The 25,071-nt window shown below is 38.4% G+C and overlaps 1 protein-coding gene across 1 annotated transcript in view; it reads right to left on the bottom strand.

The window, feature by feature from the left end:
- evpla (envoplakin a) overlaps positions 1-24,606 on the bottom strand; it is a 36,202-nt gene extending 11,596 nt beyond the window's left edge. The window contains exons 1-13 of the mRNA XM_056246127.1: positions 24,398-24,606; positions 21,491-21,590; positions 21,241-21,395; positions 20,958-21,081; positions 8,170-8,301; positions 7,989-8,030; positions 7,709-7,870; positions 6,107-6,214; positions 3,940-4,035; positions 3,723-3,833; positions 3,335-3,481; positions 2,381-2,535; positions 2,139-2,236 (exon numbers count right to left, since the gene is read on the bottom strand). Coding sequence (XP_056102102.1) covers positions 2,139-2,236; positions 2,381-2,535; positions 3,335-3,481; positions 3,723-3,833; positions 3,940-4,035; positions 6,107-6,214; positions 7,709-7,870; positions 7,989-8,030; positions 8,170-8,301; positions 20,958-21,081; positions 21,241-21,395; positions 21,491-21,590; positions 24,398-24,447 — 1,480 coding nt within the window. The 5' untranslated portion in view covers positions 24,448-24,606. The remainder of the gene's footprint in view (positions 1-2,138; positions 2,237-2,380; positions 2,536-3,334; positions 3,482-3,722; positions 3,834-3,939; positions 4,036-6,106; positions 6,215-7,708; positions 7,871-7,988; positions 8,031-8,169; positions 8,302-20,957; positions 21,082-21,240; positions 21,396-21,490; positions 21,591-24,397) is intronic.
- Positions 24,607-25,071: the final 465 nt, after the last annotated feature.

Below are 25,071 nucleotides of genomic sequence, written 5' to 3' on the forward strand. Positions count from 1 at the left end.
ATCCTTCGGATGAGACGTTAAACCGAGGTCCTGACTCTCTGTGGTCATTAAAAATATATATATATATATATGGGGATGATTAGGAGGCCATGATGGACAGAGGCCACTGGGCAAATTTGGCCAGGATGCCGGGGTTACACCCCTACTCTTTCGAAAGACATCCTGGCCAAATTTGCCCAGTGGCCTCTGTCCATCATGGCCTCCTAATCATCCCCATATATATATATATATATATATATATATATATACACTGATTGGCTTCATCACTCTGTCTCCTCTCCACCAGTAAGCTGGTGTGTGGTGGGCGTTCTGGCGCAATATGGCTGCCGTCGCATCATCCAAGTGGATGCTGCACATTGGTGGTGGTTGAGGAGATTCCCCCTTCCATGTGAAGCGATTTGAGTGCCTAGAAAAGCGCTATATAAATGTAATGAATTATTATCATTATTATTACTTTTGTTCTTCTGACCAACTAAGGGAGAAAAACCATTGCAGTAAATCGCGCTGATTAAATCTAACGATAATTTATCATATCACGTCAAACCGTGCAAATTATACTTTGTTCTCAAATTGTTAATGTTAACAACATCAGCATTGCGTGACTACATTTAAAGCCCTTCAGATATTTATCCTTGTTTTCGCATGGGTCCGGTTGCAATCTCTTTTTCCAAACTCTCAGTCCAAAGTCTTGCATTTTACAACGGGTGAATCTCTAGTTGTCACTGGTGATTGTTGTTTGAACCTTTCTGGATCCGCCATCAAATTAATAAGTTTAATTATATCAAGTGCTGTGAGAAAAGGCTATAAATCTCCACCTCCAACATCCTCACATTCATATAGCTTATACTAGCCGAGACTTCTTCTTTATGTGTACAGATGTGACGTAATGGCGCAAAGACATGCTCAAATTTCCCGTGGAAATCCACCAGTACCACTGGAATTAAAAACATTATTACAAGCTTACCGTTTTGAATCGAGCTAAGGCAAGCAGTTAGTTTTGAACACTGGCTGATTATGTACTTGCTCAAATTCATTTTGGATAATTTTTAACCCAAAAAAGTTACGGACTGGAGCTTTAAGAAATATTCCTTTTCAGTGGACTCAAATTAAATAAATTCACACTACTAACACCGTATAAATACTAGTTTTTAAACTCAAACAGTTTGAAGCAATCTGTTTTCCAAATAAAATGAACCTTCCATTGTATTATTATGGTAACATACTGTAAAAAAGGAGAGCTGTAAATTAATGGTAGGAGAGCTGATAATTTAATTAATAGTACATTACTGGCAACCACAGCTGCCAGTAGATTACCATTATTTTACAGCACAATTTTTTTACAGTGTAGGTTTACGTAATATTCTGAGTTTGCATTTCACATATTCATTTTGAGGAATACTGAATGTGTTTTTGTGCAAGTGAGATGAGTAAATACCTGCTCACATTTAGTCTAGAACTACAAATACCCATCATGTTTACACACAGTGCACACAACGCCTCTGCACTTACTCCCGATGCTCTCAATACGAGGACAGGAGAGGTGTCAGTCAATACATGGGTAAACAAAATAACTTGCATTACTTATTTGAAAAAGTAACTCAGATATTTTGTTGTAAATTTAAAAGTGATGCATTACTTTACTCGTTATTTGGAAAAAAAAAGTCATTTCATTCTACTCTTTTAAAACTCTTTTAGTTTGTCAAGAGAATGAAAGTGCTACTTTTGAAGAGTGTGTGTGTGTGTGTGTGTAAGTGATCTAAACAAAGCAAAACAACGGAGAACAAAATAGTAGTAGTCATCAGATGCCATGCTCATTATTTACAGCAATAATCTGACATTAATTTGATTTCAACCCAATTTATTTATACAAGTTGTTACTCCACCACCTGCATGACATCATTAATGACAGGTTTCATGGTTTCGGGAAAGTCGTGACTAGCTAGTAGCCTACATCATTGTACAGGAAACCCACCCCAGTATGGACTTATGGACCAACTCTTGCCCACCCCTACATAAGTGCCTGGTGTAAAGGCACTTTCACACTAAACATGACACAAAAAAGGTAAACAAATCATTGACAAATGGCCCATTCACACCAAAAGTGAAACAAATAAACATCAGGCTGAAGGAAACATTACCTGGAGCCTGTGAAACAGGGGCCTTTGATGGACGACTGTTCAGCGAAGTTCTCAAAGCAGCTCGCCTTTTCTTTAGATCTTCCAACTCTTTCCCCAGCCTTCTCATACAAACACAAATTATTAGTTATTCTTGGTCTCTAAAGGCTTTACTCATTATTTTTGTTTACATAAGCATACACCAAGGGTTAACAACAAACATTTTACAATGTCTTTGGAGTATGAAAAGTAGTTTTCATTCTTACAGGTCGACTCTGTTGATGGCCTCAGGATCCGGTGGAGGAATCATGAAGCAAACTCCAGGAAATGTTTTCCTTGTCCCATCATTGGACTGAACCTCCCAGTTGTCATTGTCTGTGTTGGACTTCAGATTAAACAGCTCTCCTCTGTCCAATGAAGCCTGAGAAGAATCCCATGATTAACAAATGAATAGAAGAATGAAATCCCAAATCAACACATTGTTTCTGGGATACTGATAACTACACTGAACAAAATTATAAACGCTACACTTTTGTTTTTGCCCCCATTTTTCATGAGCTGAACCCAAAGATCTAAGACTTTTTCTATGTACACAAAAGGCCTATTTCTCTCAGATATTTTTCACAAATCTGTCTAAATCTGTGTTAGTGAGCACTTCTCCTTTGCCGACATAATCCATCCATCTCACAGGTGTGGCATACGTTCAGTGTAGGATTAACAGCCAAAACCTGTGTTTTCAATTGAAGCCCTGTGCTATACTACCGGTCACATTTGTGACCGTTAACAAATTTACACGTCTTACGAGCAAAATAAATATGCAGGAGTATAATTCTCAAAATATATCAAGTAGTAGACCCTTTAAAGAATATATGTACAAAATATTATAGTTCTATCTGGTAATTAAGATGTTTTAAATACTACTTTTTGTAGTAGTCTGAGGAAGACATCTTCTTCTAGATGTGCAAGCAGGAAGTTAACTGATCTGGTCATGTGACCTTTCACACTAGTCACGTGACATTAATAGATTTTAATCAAGACAATCTATTTTTTTCATTTAAAAGTTTGCCCAAAGCCAATAACATTTTTAGAGCTTCCAAAAATAAGAAAAAATATGCGGTCACAATAGTGACCGGTGGGATTAAACAGGTTTTAATAGCTTTTCATACTACATGTTATAAAGATATTTTAAACACCTTCTTGTGTTTTTCAGAGATTCTAACCTTGGGAGTTTTCCAGTCACATAGAGACTCAACCGTGGTAGTTTTGCTTGGAGGAGTGTGGCGAAGTTTTAGTGGTGTGATGGCAGTGCTTCGCTTTCTCAGGTCAGCCAAAAGCTGCTCTTTGCGCTGAAGAGGCCTTTCCTCAGCCTGCAGAAACACAGAATACAAGATATTGTCACATTCAGAGCTGTATTGTTTTTTTATATACAGTGCTGGAACTGCAAAGAAACTTGCATGAGCACTGTATGAAAAATCGTTTTATGATATTTAATTTATAATTATTTAAAATATACAGTAATCAACATTTGAAGTGGATCAAATCAACTTTCATGAACTTTTTTTGATCCACTTCAATTGTTGACTACTGTAGTTTAAAATGTGATTTGACCTCAAGCTGCATCTGAATTTCAGTGTTGGTTTTGCCATTGAGTGATTTGGCATCAACAGTGGAGGCGAGTTTAGACAAAGACTCAGACATGGTATCTGCATCCAGTTGGTACTGTTGAGAAAAACACACATTTGTTTAGGCTTTACTCATGCACAAACTGTTAATAACAAAAATGCGCTTAATGCAAATGATTGATCCATCCATCTGCCCTACCCACCCTTTTGTACTCCTCTAAATTGTCCAGATGTGTTTCCTGACAGATGCAAAGATTCAGAAACTTCTGCCATTCATTCCTCGCAGTGTCTCTTTGGGCCTGGGCACACAAACAGCACATCAGAGCTCAGCTTTGCTTATGTTAATGTTGTTTCATACTGAATGCAATATTTAATTATTTAAAGCAGCACTAGGTTACTTTTCAACCTTCATAATATATTTCCAAGTCTCTTGTGATGGTACATCGACTTACAATAGGTTGAATGACACGTCTGCCATAGCCTGACGGGGTCTGTAGCGTTTTTAATCGTACTTTTAAACTTCGGGTTTCGGGTAGTAACCGGCGAACAAAGAGAACTACAAAATTCGACTGCTTTACGGCATATACGTCACTTCCACCACCACCCCCACTTCCTTAAAATCGGACGTGCGAGCCAAATGTTATAGTCATGGCCGAAGCAGCACAGAAAAACAAGAAAGCAAAGGTTTTATCGGAGCAAAGCAAAAAGAGAAAAAGAGAAAGTGATCGCGTTAAAGGCAGAACGAGGATCAACATTAGGCCAGCATTTTCTCGCTGGCGTGAGCTGAAGGAGGAGGAGGGGTGCCCGACCGATGCGGACTTGGCAAAAAAAAAAAAATCAAATGAAAGCCTGTGTCTAAACGGCGTGCACAAGTTTGGTAGGGGCTACATTCTTGCAAGTAAATATATAAGATGTACAAAATCATATTTTAGGATACCTAACATGTCTGTGATATTTGTTTATTTGTCTTGCCTCAAGCTATAATGCAAATCGATTTGTAAAATTTGCAGATTCATTTATGGTAGCTTGATATTATAATATTGACGATATATGGTTATTATCAACCACTCAAACATTGCATTGAAGTATCATATAGATTCAGTAAAACGGTAACCAATAGACTAGGCTACTATAATGACGCTGGCTTGTAAACGTGATCATCACGATCATTTGTCGTTAGAAAAAAAAGAAAACCCATGAAATTATATTCATATGACATGCTGAAATATATGCCACTGTACCTGGGATGAAGACATTTCACACGCGACGCAAGCAGAACACCTGCATGTGACCTCCTCCTACAGTGTTCAGGGCTATCGTGGTTGTCAATAATTGCACGTGCATGTAGGATGACAGAGTTTACGACAGAAGTAGAGGTCTAGAGGACAATACTGTTTCCCAACTGTAGGGGGACCCCACCCCGAGAGCAAAAGTTCCCTGGTGTTACTTTAATTAACTAAGTTAATTAAATAAGTAAAACGAATTAAATAAGTCAACTCTTATTTACAATACCACACGTTGTCAGCAGTGTAAAACACAAATTTCAAATTTCAGCTCCTGGAAGGCCACTGTCCTGCAGAGTTTAGCTCCAACACACCTGCCTGGATGTTTCTAGCAGAGATGGTCTTGTTATTGTGAGATACAAGGGTCCGTGGCTCTACCATTAGAGAAAGCGTAACGGCTAACTTGGATCACGTGTGCCTTGATAACCAATCACATTACAGCCTTGACGTTGTAACGGCTAACTTGGATCACGTGTGCCTTGATAACCAATCACATTACAGCCTTGACGTCATTGAATTTCGTTCAGAGTTGTGTCTGTCTGTCTGGATACCATAGAAATGAATGAGTGCCGTAAACTGAATCCTACCTGTCGTGTGATTGTCTGTGAATTCTTTTATAAAACAGATTTTTTTTCGGTGTAAACTCTAAAAATAGATAATCCAAAATGAATGTTTAAGACCAAACATGTTAAAGATTAGCCGATGGGCTGTCAATTCATTAAATGATAAGCTGTTTTCCCACAAAAGTTTATTCAGCGTAGTGAAGCCTCTCTTCCATTGACATCCATTTAAAACAAATAGACCCTGGTCTCCTTCCCTGCGTACCACAGCATTAGCAGGCGTTCCACTTTTTTTTTTTGCTAACCTTGCAGGCTTGCCTTCAAGTGGTTTGTTTCTAGCACTCCTAAAGACCTTGATTAACTGGGTCAGGTGTGTTGAATAGTGAAACTCTGCAGAACAGTGGCCCTCTAGGAGCTGAGTTTGACACCCCTGAAAAAACAAATCTAAGAATGTCAAATATTGCTGCAGTTGCCAATGCCAAAAGTATCACATAATAAAGCTGGGAATCTTGTTTGTGTTTTCTGACCTGAATAGTGCTGGCAGCAGGATGTTTCAGCTCAATCAGTCGGTCTCCGTCATCCTGCAGTTTGTTGACCTCACTTTCATGCGACAGCAGACTGTTATTCTTGAAGATCTGCAACAGACAATAGCTCACAGGTCTAATATAATGTTTTATTTAAGATGTGCTGCCACTTCTGCAATTAACCAACAGGAGAGCAAAACCACAAGTTACTTCTTGCCTGGATGATCAGTCTTGTTTATTCTCATTGCTGTCCTAATTTTAGATGGTAATTAAAAAGATATATGGTTTGTAGTTCTCAGACTTTTTTGAATCCCTGTCATAAGCCCAAACTGTTTGTGGATCGCCCATTGCATTTGTACAGTGGTATTTGTAGACAGAAGTGCCAGGCCAGCAGTCTCAGACTAGAAGTCTACTTCACCACTAACCTCAGTGAGACTCCACCCTAACTTCTGGTCTGAGACTGTTGTCCTTAAACTGCTGTCACTTTTGGCACTGTGGGTCTGCAGCTGGATACCATTGTGTGAAATACGTTCTAGCGAAGTCAATGCGCACTATTGCCAGTACAGTGATGACAATATCCTGTAGCCTATTCTTTAAATGCCTGGGCTATGGGGTAGGGTGGAATAAGATGTTTTATGTTCTGATGAAACAAAATGTAACTTCTGGGACATAATTTTAACAAGTACATTTGGCACAAAAAAAGACTGCTCATCACAACAAACAACACCATACCCACGATGAAGCATGATGGTGCAAGCATTGATTGACCCTTATTCAAAAATTCTGACTGCTGTATTAAAAGCAAAAAGTGTTTCAAACCAAGTATTAGTTAAGGGGTGTGCACACTTATGCAACCAGGTATTTTTATTTTTATTTTCCACATTAAAGACGAAAAAATGATTAATTATTGATTGTGGATTGTGTATATATATATATATATATGTATTTTCTAGGGCTGTCAAATGATTAATCGTGATTAATCACATCCAAAATAAAAGTTTTTTTTACATAATATATGTGGGTGCACTGTGTATAATTATTTTGTATATATATATAAATACACACACATGCATGTATATTTAAGAAAAAAATATTATTTATATATAAAATATTTATATTTATATATAATATAAATTATATATAAATCTATATACAGTATATACATGAAAATATTTCTTAAATATATACAAACGTGTGTGTATTTATATATATAAAATAATTATACACAGTGCACCCACATATATTATGTAAAAAAACCTTTTTGTTTTTTGGATGTGATTAATCACGATTAATCATTTGACAGCCCTAGTATTTTCTTTTAAAAATATTTTTGTATATGCAGAAATATTTTGTAATTAACCTCTAATATATCATATTTTATACATATAGTCAGTATTTTTAAATGTTATGTAATGTGAATGAGCATTCTCTTTTGCCCTGTGTCATAGTGCACCTTGTGTTTTTTAATATTTTTTTTCCAGCCATCCTGATGACTGATATATACCCCAAGCCCTCCTTTTTGAAAAAATGTTGGTCTACAGGAATATCTTTCCTTTAGTTCATTCCATTGTACAAGTCATCCAACCAGTTCAAATCCTAGCTTACCTCATACTGTCTGCGAACGTCAGCATGGTCAGCCATCTGATCACTCCAGTCCTGTTTAAGGATCTTGTTCTGCTCTTCTCTCATGTACGCCACCTCCTTCTCACAGTCCTGCATGTAGTCGTACAGGCTGTTGAGATAGTGACGTCTCCATTTTGAGTTATCCTGAAACATTGAAAATGCTAAATGAGAACTTTTCCATTCCCCTTCTGGCACAAACTCTTACAATTTTCAAAAATCTTCCATTTATTCAATATCAGTCATAATGTGAATGTTTTCTTACCAGTACGTTAGCATATTGCTTCTTAATGGCAGCATATTCCTCCTGGAACAACATGAGGGATGTTACGTTTTGTGATTAAAGTGTTCACTTCCCATTTTTTCTTCCCAAAGCAAAGGCTGAGGTAATGAGGAATGCATGTCTTGGTAACAAAGAAATTGCCCAGTTGATGAAAACTGCTCACCTGAGAGCTGGCTGATCCAGGGCATAGCTGGTTGTTGTAAGACTCAATCTCCTTATGAAGGATGTTATGAGCTGCAATCTGCTTCTTCAGGTCAGCCATAGAGGGGCCATACTCCTCTTTGCTTGCATCTTTCTGTAATATTCCATATTCAGAAATACTAATTAATCACCATAATTTGGATTTACTGCATTGCTGGCAAAGATATTATAAATCAAAATAAGATGTATACTTGCTTTAAGATGTATCTTTGCTTTAATGTCTGTAATATCTGTATTTTTTTTTCCTCAGCTAAGAAGCTCAAACTTCTACCACATATTTATCTGCCACAAATTAATGTCGTTTGAAATCTATACAGCTTACCGTGGAACTTTGAACATGGATATCAGTTTAACTTTTGTATGAATTTAATATGAAGATCAAACTTTTGACAATTCACCACTTCATGTGTTTTCACTAATCAGATCGCTATCCAATTGTGAAAAGACCAGGTGTAAATGCCCTCTGCTACAGAGTCTTGCCCTGTCCCAAATGCACTCCTAAAGACCTAAGCACTCGCGGTCTTCCTCTGAGTCCGCACTTTCGCAACGTAACGCCGCTTTGAATGTCGGGAAGACGTCTGCTGTGGAGTCCGCATCAAGCCTTGTTTATACTCGACGCGTCCGCTATGGTCCGCACGAGCGCGAGTCTCCGCTGACTGCGCGCGCACCTCTCCAAACGGACGAGGCGTTTATACTTGACGCGCTCGCCGTTGTGCTATTCTGTGAAACGACAGGGGGCGACTCGGAGTAATTCTCCTCTAAACCACCAGGAATCAGCAGTGAAGAAGTAGTTTGCCGTTTATTAGTAGTTTATTAATAGCTGATTCATATTAAAAGAGTAATAAATGCAGTAGGTGTATTGTACTTTCTTGTACAAACTCGTTAAACAACTGAAGCCTTATTGAAGAGTGTTTAAACCTTAATTTAATCAGCAGGGCTTACTTCTGCTATTGTAGGCTTATTTTATAAATGTAAGCAGTTATTTTAGACAAGTGCAAACTGGGTGCTTAATGCAAATGTGTTCCTATTCACAAAATGAGAGGCTTTTATGATCGCCCATCAATGCAAATGTCTCTGTGTATAGAAGGATCATAAACATGCTGGTACAGACGTAACAGTTCGGCCTGATTCGGCTCGAAGTCGTTCATCTTCGGATGCGGCGCCGCGCGCGATGTTACAAAAAGTGCCGTGCACACCGCCAGGCGAAATGGGGTCTTGCGCACCCAACGCGCACGACCGCCCATACCGCAATTACGTCATTTTGCCGTGCGCACCTTCGCGCTCTTGCGGACGCGTCGAGTATAAACAAGGCTTCAGCGTGGGCTCGGCAAAAGTGCGCATCAAGGGCAGTGTTGCCAGATTGGGACGGTGATTTCCAGCCCAAAAGCTCACCAAAACCCGCCCACTACAAGAAAAAACCGCCCAAAATTTTACTGCCAAAATAATGTGATATAATTTTATTACCATGTCATTTAAGGTTGATAAGCACAATTTGTATCTCCTTTAAACAAAATAACGATGATAAAAAAAAAAAATTCCACCAAAACGGATCAAAACAGGGCAATAATTAAGGAGAATTAGCCAATATGACTAAAATGTCCAGGTGGACACTGTCAAAACGGCAATCAAGAAATGAACCGATGACTTTAACCCTCGGAAGTACACATTAAATTTAATAGTAACTTTGTGTATATTATTTTTATTGAGGTTTTCAAACATCAAAAACAAAAAAACAAAAACAGACAAAAAGACCCTTCATAAAACAGAAATCTGTGCAATGTGTAAAATGAAACAAAAGTACTATAAAAAAGGAAGACATACACAAAGCCAACCTCAGTTACAAAGTGTAATCACAATAGTTACATAAAGTGATTATTACAGATCAGGAAAACATAAATAAATAATTAGTCCTTCTGATTTGACAAAAAAGTAAAAACTGGTTCCCACATCTTATCGAATTTTGCAGGGTTCCCGGATATTGAGTATCTAATTCTTTCAAGGTGTAACGTAGAAGTGAGTCCAGTTAGCCAGTCAGAAAAGAGGGGTCTAGTATTTTTTTTCCACAAAAGCAAGATAACTTTTTTAGCTACAGTCACACCATATTGAACTGGTAACCGTACCTTTGGCCTGAGAGCCTGCAATGAGTCTGACCAACCAAGAATTGCTATAAGTGGGTCAGGAAGTAAAGCACAATTGTAGACTTTGGCAAAAAAATGAAAAATGTCTATCCAAAAACTCTGAATTTGTGAACAGAACCAAAAAAGGTGTGCCAGGGTACCCTCAGCAGCTTTACAATTATCACATATAGGAGAGACAGAGGGATAGAATTTACTAAGCTTTACTTTAGAGTAGTGAAGTCTATGTAATACCTTGTACTGAATAAGTTGGTGTCTTGAATTTATAGAACAAGAATAAATAGATGAAAGACATTTGTCCCAGACAGTCTCAGTAACCTGAATCCCTAAATCTTCTTCCCAAGCCTTTTTCAAATGAAGTGAAGAAAAATCTGTATTTTCTTTAAAAGCATTAACAAAAAGAGATGTGATGCCCTTAGCATCAGGAGAGTTGGAAAATAAATCAAATATTTTACATTCTAAAGGCAAAGTTTCAAAGTGTATAATATTTGTACGAACAAAGTTCCTGACTTGAAGATATCTGAAAAAGTGAAAAGAGGGAAGGCCAAATATTTCGCTGAGCTGAGAAAAGGAGGGAAATGTATTATTAATATACAAATCTTTTATACAGAGAACTCCTTTACCTTGCCATTCCCTAAAAACATTATCTGTAAGAGAGGGTTTAAACGCATGGTTATAACAGATAGGAGAAAACAGGGAGGTACTTGGTAGCTTGATTTCCTTTCTGATCTGATACCATATTTTGATGGAGTTTTTAAGGATTAAATTAGCTTTGGGAACTTCTTTACTAGGCAGTGGTGCCGAAAAAAGCAGAGCAGAAAGAGATGAGTGGATGGCACTTTGTTCTATCGCTAGCCAGGAGGGGGTGTCTACTTGAACAGTGCCCGGAAAAGAATCCTGCCAGTACGTTAATATTCTGCAGTTCGCTGCCCAGTAGTAATGAAGAAAGTTGGGCAAACCCAAACCCCCCAAGCATTTTGGTTTGTACACGTGTGTTTTGGATATACGAGCGACTTTATAACCCCAAATGAAAGGCATAATTATTGAATCAAGAGTTCTGAAGAATGATTTAGGTAAAAACAAGGGCAAATTTAGAAAGAGATATAAAAATCTAGGAAGGATCACCATTTTAATTGCATTAATACGGCCGATCATTGAAATAGGGAGTGATCTCCATCTTTCTATGTCCTTCTTTAGGTTGTCTAGTAAGGCAAAATAATTTAATTGAACTAAATCCTTTGGATTCTTAGGGACAACCACACCGAGATATTTTATCTTGTCTAAAGTGATTTTAAATGGCAGGCTCTTCATAAAAACTGGATCTATATTATCGCTGATGGGCATGAGTTCACTTTTTTGCCAGTTAACAGAATAACCAGAGAAGCTACTGAATGAGTTTAATAAATCTAACAGAGGAGGAACAGAGCGCTCGGGGTCTGAAAGGTACAAAAGGACATCGTCAGCGTAAAGAGATATGATATGATCAACCTGACCTATACGTAAGGGCGGAATCTGTGGATGAAGTCTAATGGCTATTGCCAAAGGTTCTATGGCAATGGCAAACAACAGGGGTGAAAGAGGACACCCCTGTCGGGTACCCCTATGCAATTCAAATTGCGGTGATCTATCGAGGTTAGTTAACACTGAAGCGCAAGGGTGGTGATACAACATGCTAACCCAGGAAGAAAACCTATCGCCTAAATTAAATTCTTTAATAGTGGTTAAGATGTAGTTCCATTCAACTTGGTCAAAAGCTTTTTCTGCATCCAATGTGATAATTGCCAATTTAGAGTGGGAGTTTAGCTTAGAATAGATTATATTTAGGAAACGTCTAACATTAAAAAAGGAAAATCTTTTTGGGATAAAGCCAACTTGGTCGGGTTGAATAATAGTTGAAATGCATTTGTTTAACCTTGTTGCCAAAATTTTAGTGAACACTTTTAAATCTGTATTGAGAAGAGAAATTGGACGAAAAGAAGTCAGCCTCGTCCTTGCCTTTCTTAAGAAGTAAAGAAATATTGGCGGAGTATAGAGAGGAGGGAAATTTCTGCTTGATGAAGGAATGATTGAACATCCGTAACATAAGGGGTGCAATTTTATCTACATATTTCTTATAAAATTCAAAACTGAAGCCATCAGGACCAGGGGACTTCCCGTTAGGAAAGGCATTAATCGCGTCCATTATCTCTTGAATTGTAATATCAGAATTCAAGATTTCCCGGTCCGCTTCACTTAATTGAGGGAGGGAAAGCGAACGAAGAAAATCCGAAATAGCCTCAGATGATACAGAAGTCTTAGATTCGTACAAGTCTGCAAAAAATTCCATAAAGCGTTTATTGATATCCTTTGGGTTAGTCAATATTTTACCATCCTTATCCGCTATGCTATGAATTGATCTACTGGCATAAGAGCCCCTCAATTGACGGGATAATAATTTATCTGGTTTGTCCCCAATCTCAAAATGCTTCTGCTTAATTTTTAATAACATCTTATTCACCTGGTCTGACATGATCTTATTATATTCAAATTTAAGTGACCTGATGTTATTTAGAACACAAGAGTCAGTGGTATCCCTATATAGTTTTTCCAATTGGGCAAGACGAGCGTCTATCTCTACCAGGCGTTTCTGTCTAAGTTTCTTTACTGCTGACTCATAAGAAATTATGTGTCCCCTCATCACAACTTTAAAAGTTTCCCATAACACAGAGTCAGAAACATCTCCTTTATCGTTGATCTCAATAAACTCTGTCAACGAATCCAAAATATGCTGACTAAATTTCTCATCTGAAAGGAGGCAAGTATTAAATCTCCAATTAAAACTTGGCTTTGCCCAGCCGAAATCAAAAGATACCGTAACAGCAGAATGATCAGAGATCAGTATATTATGATACTTGGATGAGGAGACATTAGATAATAATTTAGAGTCTATAAAAAAAAAATCTATTCTAGAATATGACTTGTGAACATGGGAGAAGAATGAGTATTCCTTATCAGCCGGATGTTGTAGCCTCCAGATATCAACAACATCCAGTGACTCGGAAAGATGTTTAATGACTGAGGTAGAGTTGAGAGAAGTATCAGAACGGACAGGAAATTTGTCCAGAACAGGGTCCAATATACAGTTAAAATCGCCACCCACTATAAAGTGAGTATCGGTATGAGAGGGCAGAAGATTAAATACTTTACGAAAGAAAGCCGGGTCATCATAATTAGGGGCATAGAGATTTAAAAAAGTAAAATGTTGAGAAGCAATTATGCCAGTGACAAGAACGTAGCGGCCGTTAGGATCTGTTAACGTGGATATATGTTTAAAAGAGACTGAGTTACGAAATAATATCGAAACCCCTCTGGCTCTGCACGAAAAAGTGGATTGAAACACCTGGGAAATCCAATTACACTTTAAGCGATTCTGTTCCCCATTTTTAATGTGCGTCTCTTGTAAGAAAATTATGTCAGCCGAAATAGAGCGTAGATATGAAAACACTTTAGCTCGCTTCACCTGACTGTTCAAACCGCGCACGTTCCAACTGGCTAATGTAATATCGCCTCCCTGTGATGAAATCATACTAGTTGCCATTTTACAGCAAACACTATTAATTCAACAAAAAAAATTGAATAGCACAGATAAAATGAAGGGTGAACATAGACAAACAACAGTAAACACAGAGTGCATCCCCCCACCCCGTCCCAACCGCTTCCCCAAACCAAGCAGTTTAAAAAACCCATATTTACTGTAGAGCCAAAAGGCAACACAAAGAGTAGGAAAAGAAAAGAAAAAGCTTTTTCCTTTTGCAAAAAAGAAAAGCGAAGACGAAAAAGAGTGGGATAGGTTGAACTACACCTCAAATCCCATTAAGCATTTCAACAGTGAAATAAACACTTGAAAGATACTGTCACACTATGTGCTCTTACCTAAATAAAGAAAAGGAAATTGACAAGCATACAAATCAAACTGATCTGCACCAACTATTTAAATAATATAAGATGCTCATGTAGCCAAAAATATGATGAGAAATGTAAAGGAGCTTTGCCCCATCCACTGACTTAGTTATAGTTATACAACATGATGAAGACTGCGCCGCCCTGAGCTCACCAGTGATAGAGTCAACAAAGGCTTGAGCCTTTTCTGCAGAATCAAACACATGTTTGGATGAGTTGTGAGTCACGATAAGTCGGGCAGGGAAGAGCAACCCGTAATGAACATTCGCCTCCTTGAGACTTTTCCTCACGGCATTGAAAGCCTGACGCTGCTTCAGAACCTCGGAGGTGAAGTCCGGGAAGATGAGTATGCGCGCTCCGTTGTACATCATAGGTGACGCCAGCCGTGCAAGACGCAGAATCTTCTCCTTGTCCGGAAAGTGATGCAATCTGGCCACCATAGTCCGAGGACGGGAGTGTGCGTTTCCAATAGGGCCCGTGCGATGGGCACGGTCAATCTTCAGAGAATTTGGAAAATTACTGGCGCCAAGGGTTTTCACAAGGAAGTCAGCTACAAACTGAGTAGGGCGGCCCTCCTCCACCTTTTCAGGCAGACCAATGATCTTAATATTTTGCCGCCGCGAACGTCCTTCAAGGTCGTTTAATTTGGATGACAAAGATTTACATGTTTCAAACCAGTCGCGGCAGTGAGCCTCGAGTTCAGAAATTCGGCCCTCGTAATCCGCACTGGCCTTTTCGAGTTCCGTAACTCGTGAAGTGACTTCTGACAGCGAGACCAGCGTCTGAGACAGCGTAGATTCCAGAGAATCGAATTTTTCATTCATGGAGCCGTTCATTGATTTGATAGCCTCCATAATGTCAGCAAGATTAACCGGATCCGTAGAGTTAGCAACGGCCTGAGCATCGTCTGACTGACAGGCACCTTGTTCACCAGAATCCTCTACTAATTTGTCTCCTTTTTTGGATTTTGGTTTGGTCATGTTGTCTGCGATCGTGAGAGAAGGTAATGAGCAGAGTTCAACCAGAAAGCTATTAGTGAAATTAAAGAATAATCAAGGGATTTGAAGCGCACAAAAAAACACGACTACTCCATGTGGTGCTCGCTTGCGCCCCCCTAATAGTAACTTTGAACTATTAAAAACAAAGAACGATTCAGTGCGTCGGCGTCCTCGCACATTCTATATGAATTATCTTTCACTCCAACAAATGATTGCAGAACATAACGCAGAATTTAGCAGTCAAAATGGATTCATCGTTGATTCAAACCTTTTTCAGCAGCTGTCAGGGACAAGTAGAGTGCAGTCTGGATGGTGTAACGTTAAAGTTGCAGATGTTTGGTTAGGCTAGTGTGCACATGACATGGACAGGAATCGTCCCATATTTGATTTCAATTCAAGTCATTCAACTGTGCTCTCCTCTCAGAGTTATATTCACCATAGTGATCTCCTTCCACGTGTGCGTTTTTTAGAGTTGCTCACTACTTTACACTCTTTTGTATAGTAGGCTATGTCACTTTGCCTTAGCGATCACTTGAATATACAGCTACAATTTCTCGCGCTCAATCGCGTCTGCCTGCGGATCGCTGATTGGCTAAAAGTGCGTGCTCATCGGTGATGTCAACACTAACGCCAGCTGACTCTGCATGAGCGTGTGTGTACAGTAATGTCATGATGACTGATTTTATGGACTACATGCACTTTAGTTTCGTTTTTTTTAACCAATTAGACTTTAAAATGTAGATGTTTGAAAACCGCCGAAATGATCCCAAACCAGCCCAAATTTTGACCACCCGCCCAAACCCTTTTTTACCCGCACAATCAAATTCAAAACCGCCCAATTGGGCGGGAACCCGCCCAATCTGGCAAAAACCGCAGAGGGGGCGCTCGCGAGCACCCTTCTGTAACCCAGGGTACCAACAGCACGTGATTAAATGAAGTGAGCAGAACATTTATTTTCACTTATACAGTTTCACTTATAGTGGTACACTTATTTTCATGAGTATTAAAATAGTAAATTAAAATAATTTTTGTTTGTAAGACTGACCAATGAGAATTGAGGATGTTAAAAAGTTTTTTTTCAGTTTCCGGAATTCGCACGCGGTTAGAGCTCGCGCTCTCTTTGATTGGAAAAGCAGACGAGAGCAGTCGTGATTTGGATCTCTCCAAAGAGATTTGAGTATTTGTTTGATCTAATTTGAAAAAATTGATTAGGATTGAAGTTATATGTGCCCAGAGACGATGTAGCGAAAAGAGAAGTAAATTTGATGTGAAAGAGACTATTAAATTGATTTTATAACGTGTGACGCAGTTGCGGAGAAGCAGAGTTGTTTGAGGAAACTCAATAACGATCAAAAAAGATCTATGATTAGAATTTATTTTTACGAGAGAGTTGAACAAAGGAATGAGTTGTAAAAGAGTTCTTAAGACCTAAAAGGATTATATGTTCAAGTTCATCGGGTCTTGGTGAGTTACACTTTTATTTCATGTAATAAAATGTGAAATGTTGTTGAAATGCTCATATAAGTGAATTATAAATGAGAAATATGTTTGTTATTTTATGAGTAATGTATTTTTCTTTACGATCACATATGGTGAACGAATGATTGCACGTTGTATGTAAAACGCAATCGCCATTTGCCATTTTGATGCCGTGTTAGACAATGGTAAATGATGTGATATGTGTATGTTATGGAGAAAACTAACAAGGATTTCTTTTCTGACCTGTTATTCAAGGTCAGGTTTTTGTTTTGTTTTCTTTTCTTTTCCCTGTTTTTCTTCTTTCTGCCTTTTCCTGATTTTATTTCATCATCATCATCTGTGAATTGAGTTGATGCTGCATTGAAATCGTTGCTTTCCGGATTGGAGTTCCTGGATTCCTGGGTTTCGTTCCAACTCTCGTGTTCGCGGAGGGAGTCGGGACTGGCGAGCCGCACGGACCTAACAGTGAGCCGTGATTGCATGGATTTGACATTAGTGTTGCCGATGGATAATGGATGGTAGGAAATTGAACTAACAGCACTTTACATTTTTCACCGTTCAATTGGAAGGATTCACACACAGAGGAGAGACTGAGTAACGAACAATACTGTTGTCGTATAACGATTCACATTCACAAGGTTGTGAATATAATTTGAGAGACTCATTTCTGGAAACTGCTGGGTTTAATTCCAGTGAAGGGAATTACATGTGAATTTGTTGGGTTTATTTTTTTTTGTTTGTTTGTTTATTAACGATGTTACTTGATCAAATGTGACTGCTTTCATTTTATTTATTTTTTTTCCTTTTATATTGATTGAAAACTAAGAAAAACTTATCCAACATAAATCTTCGAAAGGGATCAAATAAGGAGTTTAACTTAAATGGATTATATCCTAAATTAAGCTTTTCAGCTATAAGGTGAATTCACTGTGGTGATTAATTAGAATTTTGTTATTTTATTTTTATTTTTCCAAAGAAACGAGAGGTTAATGTATTAATTTACATAAACAGTGTGACAAGTGATTATACTTGCCTTTTGAGTCTTTGAAACTCATTAAGAACAGACAAAAAGGTGTCTAAAGAAATTATTTTATTTGTTTGAGAAGCACACTTTGAATTTTATTTATTTTTTCTCTTTCCTGTATTTTTTTCCTTTTTCTTCTTTCTCTTATACGTTCAAGTTTTGAATTCTAATCAAACCAATATATTTCAATTATACCTTATACCTTGTGTGAGTGACTCATTATTGTTGTGACATCCTTATTCTCTGCAGGCGAATTTAGTTCTTCTGATTTGACTGGTCCATACTCAGACTTTGTCTGTACAAAATTCAGCAAAGGGTTACACTTCTGAGATCTAAAAATGACAAATGGGACACACTGCGGTCTCACGGACTTAACGGACACGCGCACGCGGCAGCTATTGTAAGTCCACAAGACCGAAAGTGCACATGAAGTGTGCCATTTGGGACAGGGCCACTGACTGTAGCCTAATCACTTAAGCCAATTAAGGAAGTAGTTTGAAGACACATTCTAGATGTGACTCAGCTAAATTAAATGGGATCTGGATGTCAAAGCCTCCCAAAATGTCAAATATAAAATGTGAAAGCATGTTACATCTGCTTCTAGTAACCAGATTCCACAGTCCTACTTCGGAGAGGAATGTATCGGAGAGGAGTGCAAACTGGCGCAAATGAAATTGAATGTTCAGCATGGTATCCCACATTTATCTTCATTAAAATATTTTTTTCTTTCTCACCAGTGCTTATTTAGCTATTTCTCCCATTATGATCTTTTATTTAGGGCTGATGATTTTTTTTTAGCTTTTGTGAAGTGTACTCCATTGAATTTACATACAGCGTGGTTTCTGGCTAGATTTGATAGAGGAGACTGGAGAGGGATGCTGAGTGGGACCATCGAAGATGCAGCAGACTTGGAGCTGGGCGGGACAAGCAGAGACACAGGAGCCTTGGAACTGGGCAGGACCAGCGGAGACGCAGGAGCCTTGGAACAGCAACAGCAGTGTTGAAGTAGACTTGGCTTGGGAATAGGAGGGAACCCGGGCGTCCATTATATTGACCGTGCTGGTTGGCATGGAGAAATCCATCTAGGGTTGGGTATCGTTTGGGTTTTATCCGATTCCAGTACCTACTCGGTATTTTTTAAACGGTTCCGGTGCTTAAACGGTTCTTAAATCGGTACTTAAGAAAATGAAACCGCACACACTTTATCAAAAAATAATACCCTTTAATTTACAGGGCCAAACTGGACACAATATTAACTTAAATCTTTAAACAATATAAATACAAGTAACATATGGTAATAATAAAACCAATATAAAATAAAAATTCATATTTACATAATATCAAATGAAACAATATTGTATCAAACAATGTAATAATACTGGAGATTAATAGAGATTACTAGCAGGCAGAGCTGCCAACTCTCACGCATTGACCGTGAGACTCACGCAAATGACCCTTTTCACACAGAAAAATCGCGGACAAAGAGGACACTGACAGACAAGACAGAGAAGGTTACTTTTGATATGGAACAAATCCACAGCTGTCAGATTCTGTCAATATTTTTACGAGATTAACACAATAAATAACGTTTTGGCTCTTTGAAATGTGACAGATCGCTGTAGCGCGTCAGTTCAAACGGCACGTGATACAGCAGCCTACAAATCCACTGCTTCTTAGCTACGCAGCGTTGAGTGAACCTATGAAAGAGAACATCTCTGGTTACTGGTGTAACATCTCTCAATTGGGAACGGGACGCTGCCAAGCTCCTCGCGCTGCCGACCAGCTTCCTTTTTCGGCAGAGAAATCTGAGGACGGAGCAGATGGCGCGCGCGCGCCAACATAATATGACGACGTAAGTGCGTCGAGGCGGCGCCCGCGCCATCAGCCAATGAATTGGCTTGATTCTATATGGGATTCAGACTATCGGCACACCCAGAGGGCGTTCTGACACGTAATTTTACACCTGAAATGCAGCCAAACCTTGTGAGAAAGAGCGCGCATGCGAGACAGAAGAAACTGCGCTCCAAACTGTGTAGCACACGCACGGCGGAGAGAGAGCGAGCGAGAGACCTTGTGTGTGTGTGTGTGCGCGTGTGTGCCTAATGAAGTTAGGCACCGAAATCAGGCACCGAAATTTTCGTTCTTATTCGGTCTGGTTACTACCGTTTACGTCGGAACCGGTTCCCTATTGGCACCGAGTTTCGGTACCCAACCCTAATCTCCACACCTTAAAATTCCACTAAAATCCCCGGCCATGGGTACCGCCTCTCACACCTGGTCAGACACGACGACTGGCTCAGGGATGAGTAGGGCTTCTGGCTCTGGGTGACATTCTCCATCCGTGGCAGGTCCTTGGCGGGCTGTTGACTCATGGTGGGCACTGACTCAGGTTCTGAGTCTGCTGTCGACCCTGGCTCTGTGACTGTGGTGAGTTGGGTAAGGGGTTGTCTTGACCCCTTTTTGCCTTATGTAAGGTAACTGTTAACTGAAATGATCATCCAACCCAAGATGGTCTTCAGAGTGTAACTTACGGTGTAGCTCTCCAGCTCACATGGGAGATTGCTGGAGAATCAAGGTCGCTGGAGTATTACAGGGAGATCCAAAAGGTAAGTAGAGGGGGTAAGTAGTCTGTTGTCCGTAGTTGGGACCAGACAAAAAGTAACTGTGAGGTGTACGCTCTCATCCTGGTACAGATTGGAGTGCTAATGGGAAATAGGTGTGGGTGATGGCCAAGGAAGTGCAGGTGATAAACAATAGGGATGCTGGGAAATGTAATCTTTGACTGAATGACTGGACTGTTGAAGATGGGCAGATGGAGAGCATACGTGACATGATTGTGCAAACTCAATCGTATAGCAATCTGATTGACGCATGAAGTGACCAAGTGTACCCCCTAGGTTACAATTTTGTCAACTGTCAGTAGACCGCCCTTTTTTATTGCAATCGTTTTGGGTCAAGTAGAAGTGCCAAATTAAACAAGAGAATCTGCTGATGATAGCAATTCTGACTTAAATTTTTTAATTATCTACAGTACCTCTTATAATGTCTTAATATTGTGTGTTAATATGACAATTACTTTTGATTGTAAGTACAAAAGTAAATGATAAGTTTGTTCTTAGATTAGTTTCTCTTTGTCTCTCATTCTCTTTGTGTGCATACTCATGTGTTTTCTTACCTGTTTTTGGTTAAGCACCAGAGCCCAGTTAATTCTTGGCTGTAGTTCCACCTCGTTCAATGGCTCATACAGCTCTCGGTAAAGGGAACAGTCTTTCAGCCAACGTTCATGAAGGCGACTAACACTATTTAGTGGAAAAAATAGAAAAACACATATACTATTCGTTTTCAATATAACCATATAAATGAGATAGTCTGTTGCTCTGTAAGATCGAAACTAAGTTTGCACTGTGTATGTTCTGAGTCATGAACAGGGTGTGAAGGATGCTTTTAGTGTCACTCACTCATTCTCTATTTCTCCTGCCTGAGGGTGTTTCATTTTCTTGGCTTTGTCCATATCCAAGAATAGATCCTTTAGGAGCCCCTCAGCCCGGCCCAAAAGATCTGCTGTTTCCTTCTGATATTGTAATCTCTTATTATTTTTCTCATTGCCAGCATCCTGAGCAAATAGAAGGGGGTGGAACACTTTTATGTTTGCCATTTATAACTACTAACATATACATGTGCATAATGAAACAGAAAATGTTTTCTTACAATGAGCAGCAGCTCTTCTGCACGCAGTACATCTTTCTCAACAGTGTCTGCATTCTTCTGCATACGTGCAATCAGCAAGGCCAGGTTACTCACCTGCGATCTGTCAGGCCAAAATTAAAAGTTAGGATTCTATGTGCTATATTGGATGGCCAATGTGTAAAAGACACTGCAAAATGAAGAAAATGAAATGTGTTGCATTAGACACAAGGAAATATGTGTAGAGCATTAAAGCACACGGGATAATCAGACATATCAATAAGATTTACTGTAAATTAAGCCTGTTAGTCAGAAGAATTGTTTCAGACACAAGTGAGGTATGAGAATCTTCATTTGACCAGGGATCCATGTGCCTAGAGATCCCAAGTGTACCTGAGGGTACCTGTATAGAGATTACATATATTACATAATACATTTTAAATACATTTATAACTATGAACTAATATTTCTAAATAATTAATGATCTGTTAAGCGGTATATAATGTAAGGATGTTAACCAGGGGTGCAAAACTCTAAATAGAGTTAGTTTCAACTCTAAATAAATAAACCTGATCTAGCTAATCAAGTCCTTCAGGTTTATTTGAAAACTACAAGTATGTGTTGGAGCAGGGTTGGAACTAAACTCTACAGGGCTGTGGCCCTCCAGGAGCTGAGTTTTGCACTCCTATTGTAAATGTTTCTAATGAATGTTAATAATAAAGTATTACTGATAAAATTAAGCTTTTTATATTGAGAATCCCTGAATGGGCTGAGAATCTGGGTGCGGTATATCGGTCTTTAAATCCCCTGCATTAGAACTCAACAATTTAGTGTCTCTGAGAAGTATGCACTGTTATTATTTTGCCTTCTTCAGTGTACCTTTCCCTCCCTGAATACATAAAAAACAATGAATTTGAGAACTCACAGGGTATAGGCACATTTTAAAAACCTGTTCCTATTAATGGGACCTCGGTGGGATTCCATTTGAAATCCTCATTGGTCATCCCAGTTTATTTAAACAAAAAGCTGGCCGTAGTTGGTGGATATTGGTTATGTCCAGTCATTTAAGCTGCTTTGTTATGTTATGAAACAAAATATTATTTATCAGATTAGTGAAAACAAATGTTTATGTTTTTGCTGTCTGTGACACTCCTCTGAATGAAAAATAACTGTCAAACAGATAAAACACATATGACATTAATGCCTCACCATGTACTGTTAAATATTGTTCTGAGAAGCTTGCAAGAGATTCAGAGACTATTTCATTATATCTCTTCCCCATCATGCCATGCTAGTCCAGAAAGTTTCATCACCCTCCACACACCTGTTATCTCAACATCTTCAACTGCCGATACTGCCACCTTTTTTGGACAAGCTTCTAAGATAGAGACCATGTCCCTGAAGGCCAAAATATTTGAGACTAATAGTGGTTTTCCTTTTAAATTTCCTCACTTGATTCTGTGGATGTTTTTAAACAAACACACAGGATGACAATGCTCTCATACTGTAGCAGATTTTAAAGAGTGTGATTTCACCAATTCAGTGACTTTGGGAAATGAAACTCATTTTCTGAAAGGTTCTAATGTCTAGTTTTTGTTCTAAACTCATCATTCTTATTCCACCTAAAATACCCCACAGTCCCTACCACTTCAACCAACATCTATTAAAAGCACAGAATACAAAGTAAAGAAAAAAAACCCTCCATTTCTTTTTGCGTTTTAAAATGTTTTACTAGAATTATATTGTGTTTGTTTTTGAAATGTTATGTTTGCATTACCTTGATGAAACAATAGACCAACACCCAGCAGCCTAGTGGAGGAACAAGTACGTCAGCCCTTACAGGAACTGAGCTTTGGACACTCCTTTCACTGTTTCTATCTTTTTTTTTCTTTTTCAGATGTACTTTTATTCGATGATCCTGATTTTTGCATATTTACACATACCTGAGTAACTTCATGCTAACATCTGTATTTTGCTGTTCAGTTTTATCTTCATTACACATGCATTAATCAGATTTGACTAGTGGTGTGTTCAGATGGGAGTGAGACATCAATTCTGAGATCTAAGAACATGCTTGGAGGTTCTTAAAAGGATGGCTACCATTCTGACATGCAGTATATATGTGTACTTTTTAATTACATTGCTGATAACTCTATAATGTCTATTTTAAATGTCAGTTTTATATAGAAAACATTGTATTATGTACATAATATTGTATTATGTATTTCATTTTCTTGACTTCGTAGTATGTTAATAAATAAATTAATTTTCCATCAGACAAATAAATGTTTCTATTTAGCAGAGCAAATTGGAATAAACTGAAAAATCCGTAACTGCATGATCCCCCCAGATTTTATGACTGTTAACATAAATATATTATGATGAAATATTTTGATAGCTTTTCCATTTCATATCTCTGTTCTTCTTCACCTTAGAAAAATTCTAAGATTTTTAACCACTGTAGTATATTTTCAACAGACCATAATAATTCCAACTTGTGTTTACAAAGCAGAGGTTATATTATTACCAAAACAGTCATCATAAGGGCCCACGGTACTAGGTATCCTTTATGAAATGTTTCCATTTCCTCATATTAGTAAGCCTATACAAACTAATGATATTGCTGATTTTCACTTCTAATTGGAATGGAGGTGTACAATTTAAAATGAGAATAAAATATGACCAAATATATTGATATATATTCATATATTGGTGGTTGTAGACCCAGCAAAAAAAAACAAGAGCATTTTTTGATCGTTAGGGTGAAACAGATTTCAGATCGAAAGTTCTCAGGAATTAAGAATGAACCACCTTTAGACCTTCACTTTCTGGGCTCTGGTTACCCGAGTCTATCTAAAACTGATCTCAGACCTGTCTGAACACAAAACAGAACATAACCAAGAAGAGTATAAAATAACCAACAACACTCACTGGCTTGTCTTGGAATCATCTTTCACCGTGTTTTCTTTCTTCTTGAACATCCTACAAGTTTTAGTGAGGTGAGGTTCACCTTCTCTGTTGCTGGTGTGTGTTTGTGAATCTGTCTTACTTCCGTTTTTCCTTTGGCCCCACAAACTTTTCTGAACACACTTTCTGCCTCTCTAGAACTGTCACAGAGTGGTGAAGTAAAGCTGTTCTTCTGTCTGCACTCCGCCCTGAAAAACAGGTGTTGGGCGACACCCAGGCCACCTCCTTTTGCAGGACCGGGCAGACCAGTTTCACCTTCCCATTTTTCACCGACACACACACACACACACATATCTGTCATTCATTTCACCTTTTTTTTTTTTTTTTTCTCAGTTGATAGTAATTAAATGTTTCTGTTTTACTGTATATACAAGTATATACACAGCCACAACCACATTGTGGGCTTATTAATATCATGACTTGTCTATTCACTCTAATCATGTCTGATTTCAGGTGATTTAGTATTTGGTGTATTAAAATTGACCCAATTTTGTTAGACATGTTGCACTTTTGAAGAATTCCTTTTATTAACAGTAACTAACCAATAGTTCATTTAAATAATTTTCAGAACAGTGTTCCTTTAATGACTGCTTGTTAAATGTGTAGTATCTGTTAATGTGTGGGTGTGGAATGTTGTT

This window comes from Rhinichthys klamathensis, unplaced genomic scaffold (genome assembly GCF_029890125.1).
Source record: "Rhinichthys klamathensis goyatoka isolate OS25496 unplaced genomic scaffold, OSU_Roscu_1.1 h1tg000036l_1, whole genome shotgun sequence".
Taxonomy (NCBI): domain Eukaryota; kingdom Metazoa; phylum Chordata; class Actinopteri; order Cypriniformes; family Leuciscidae; genus Rhinichthys; species Rhinichthys klamathensis.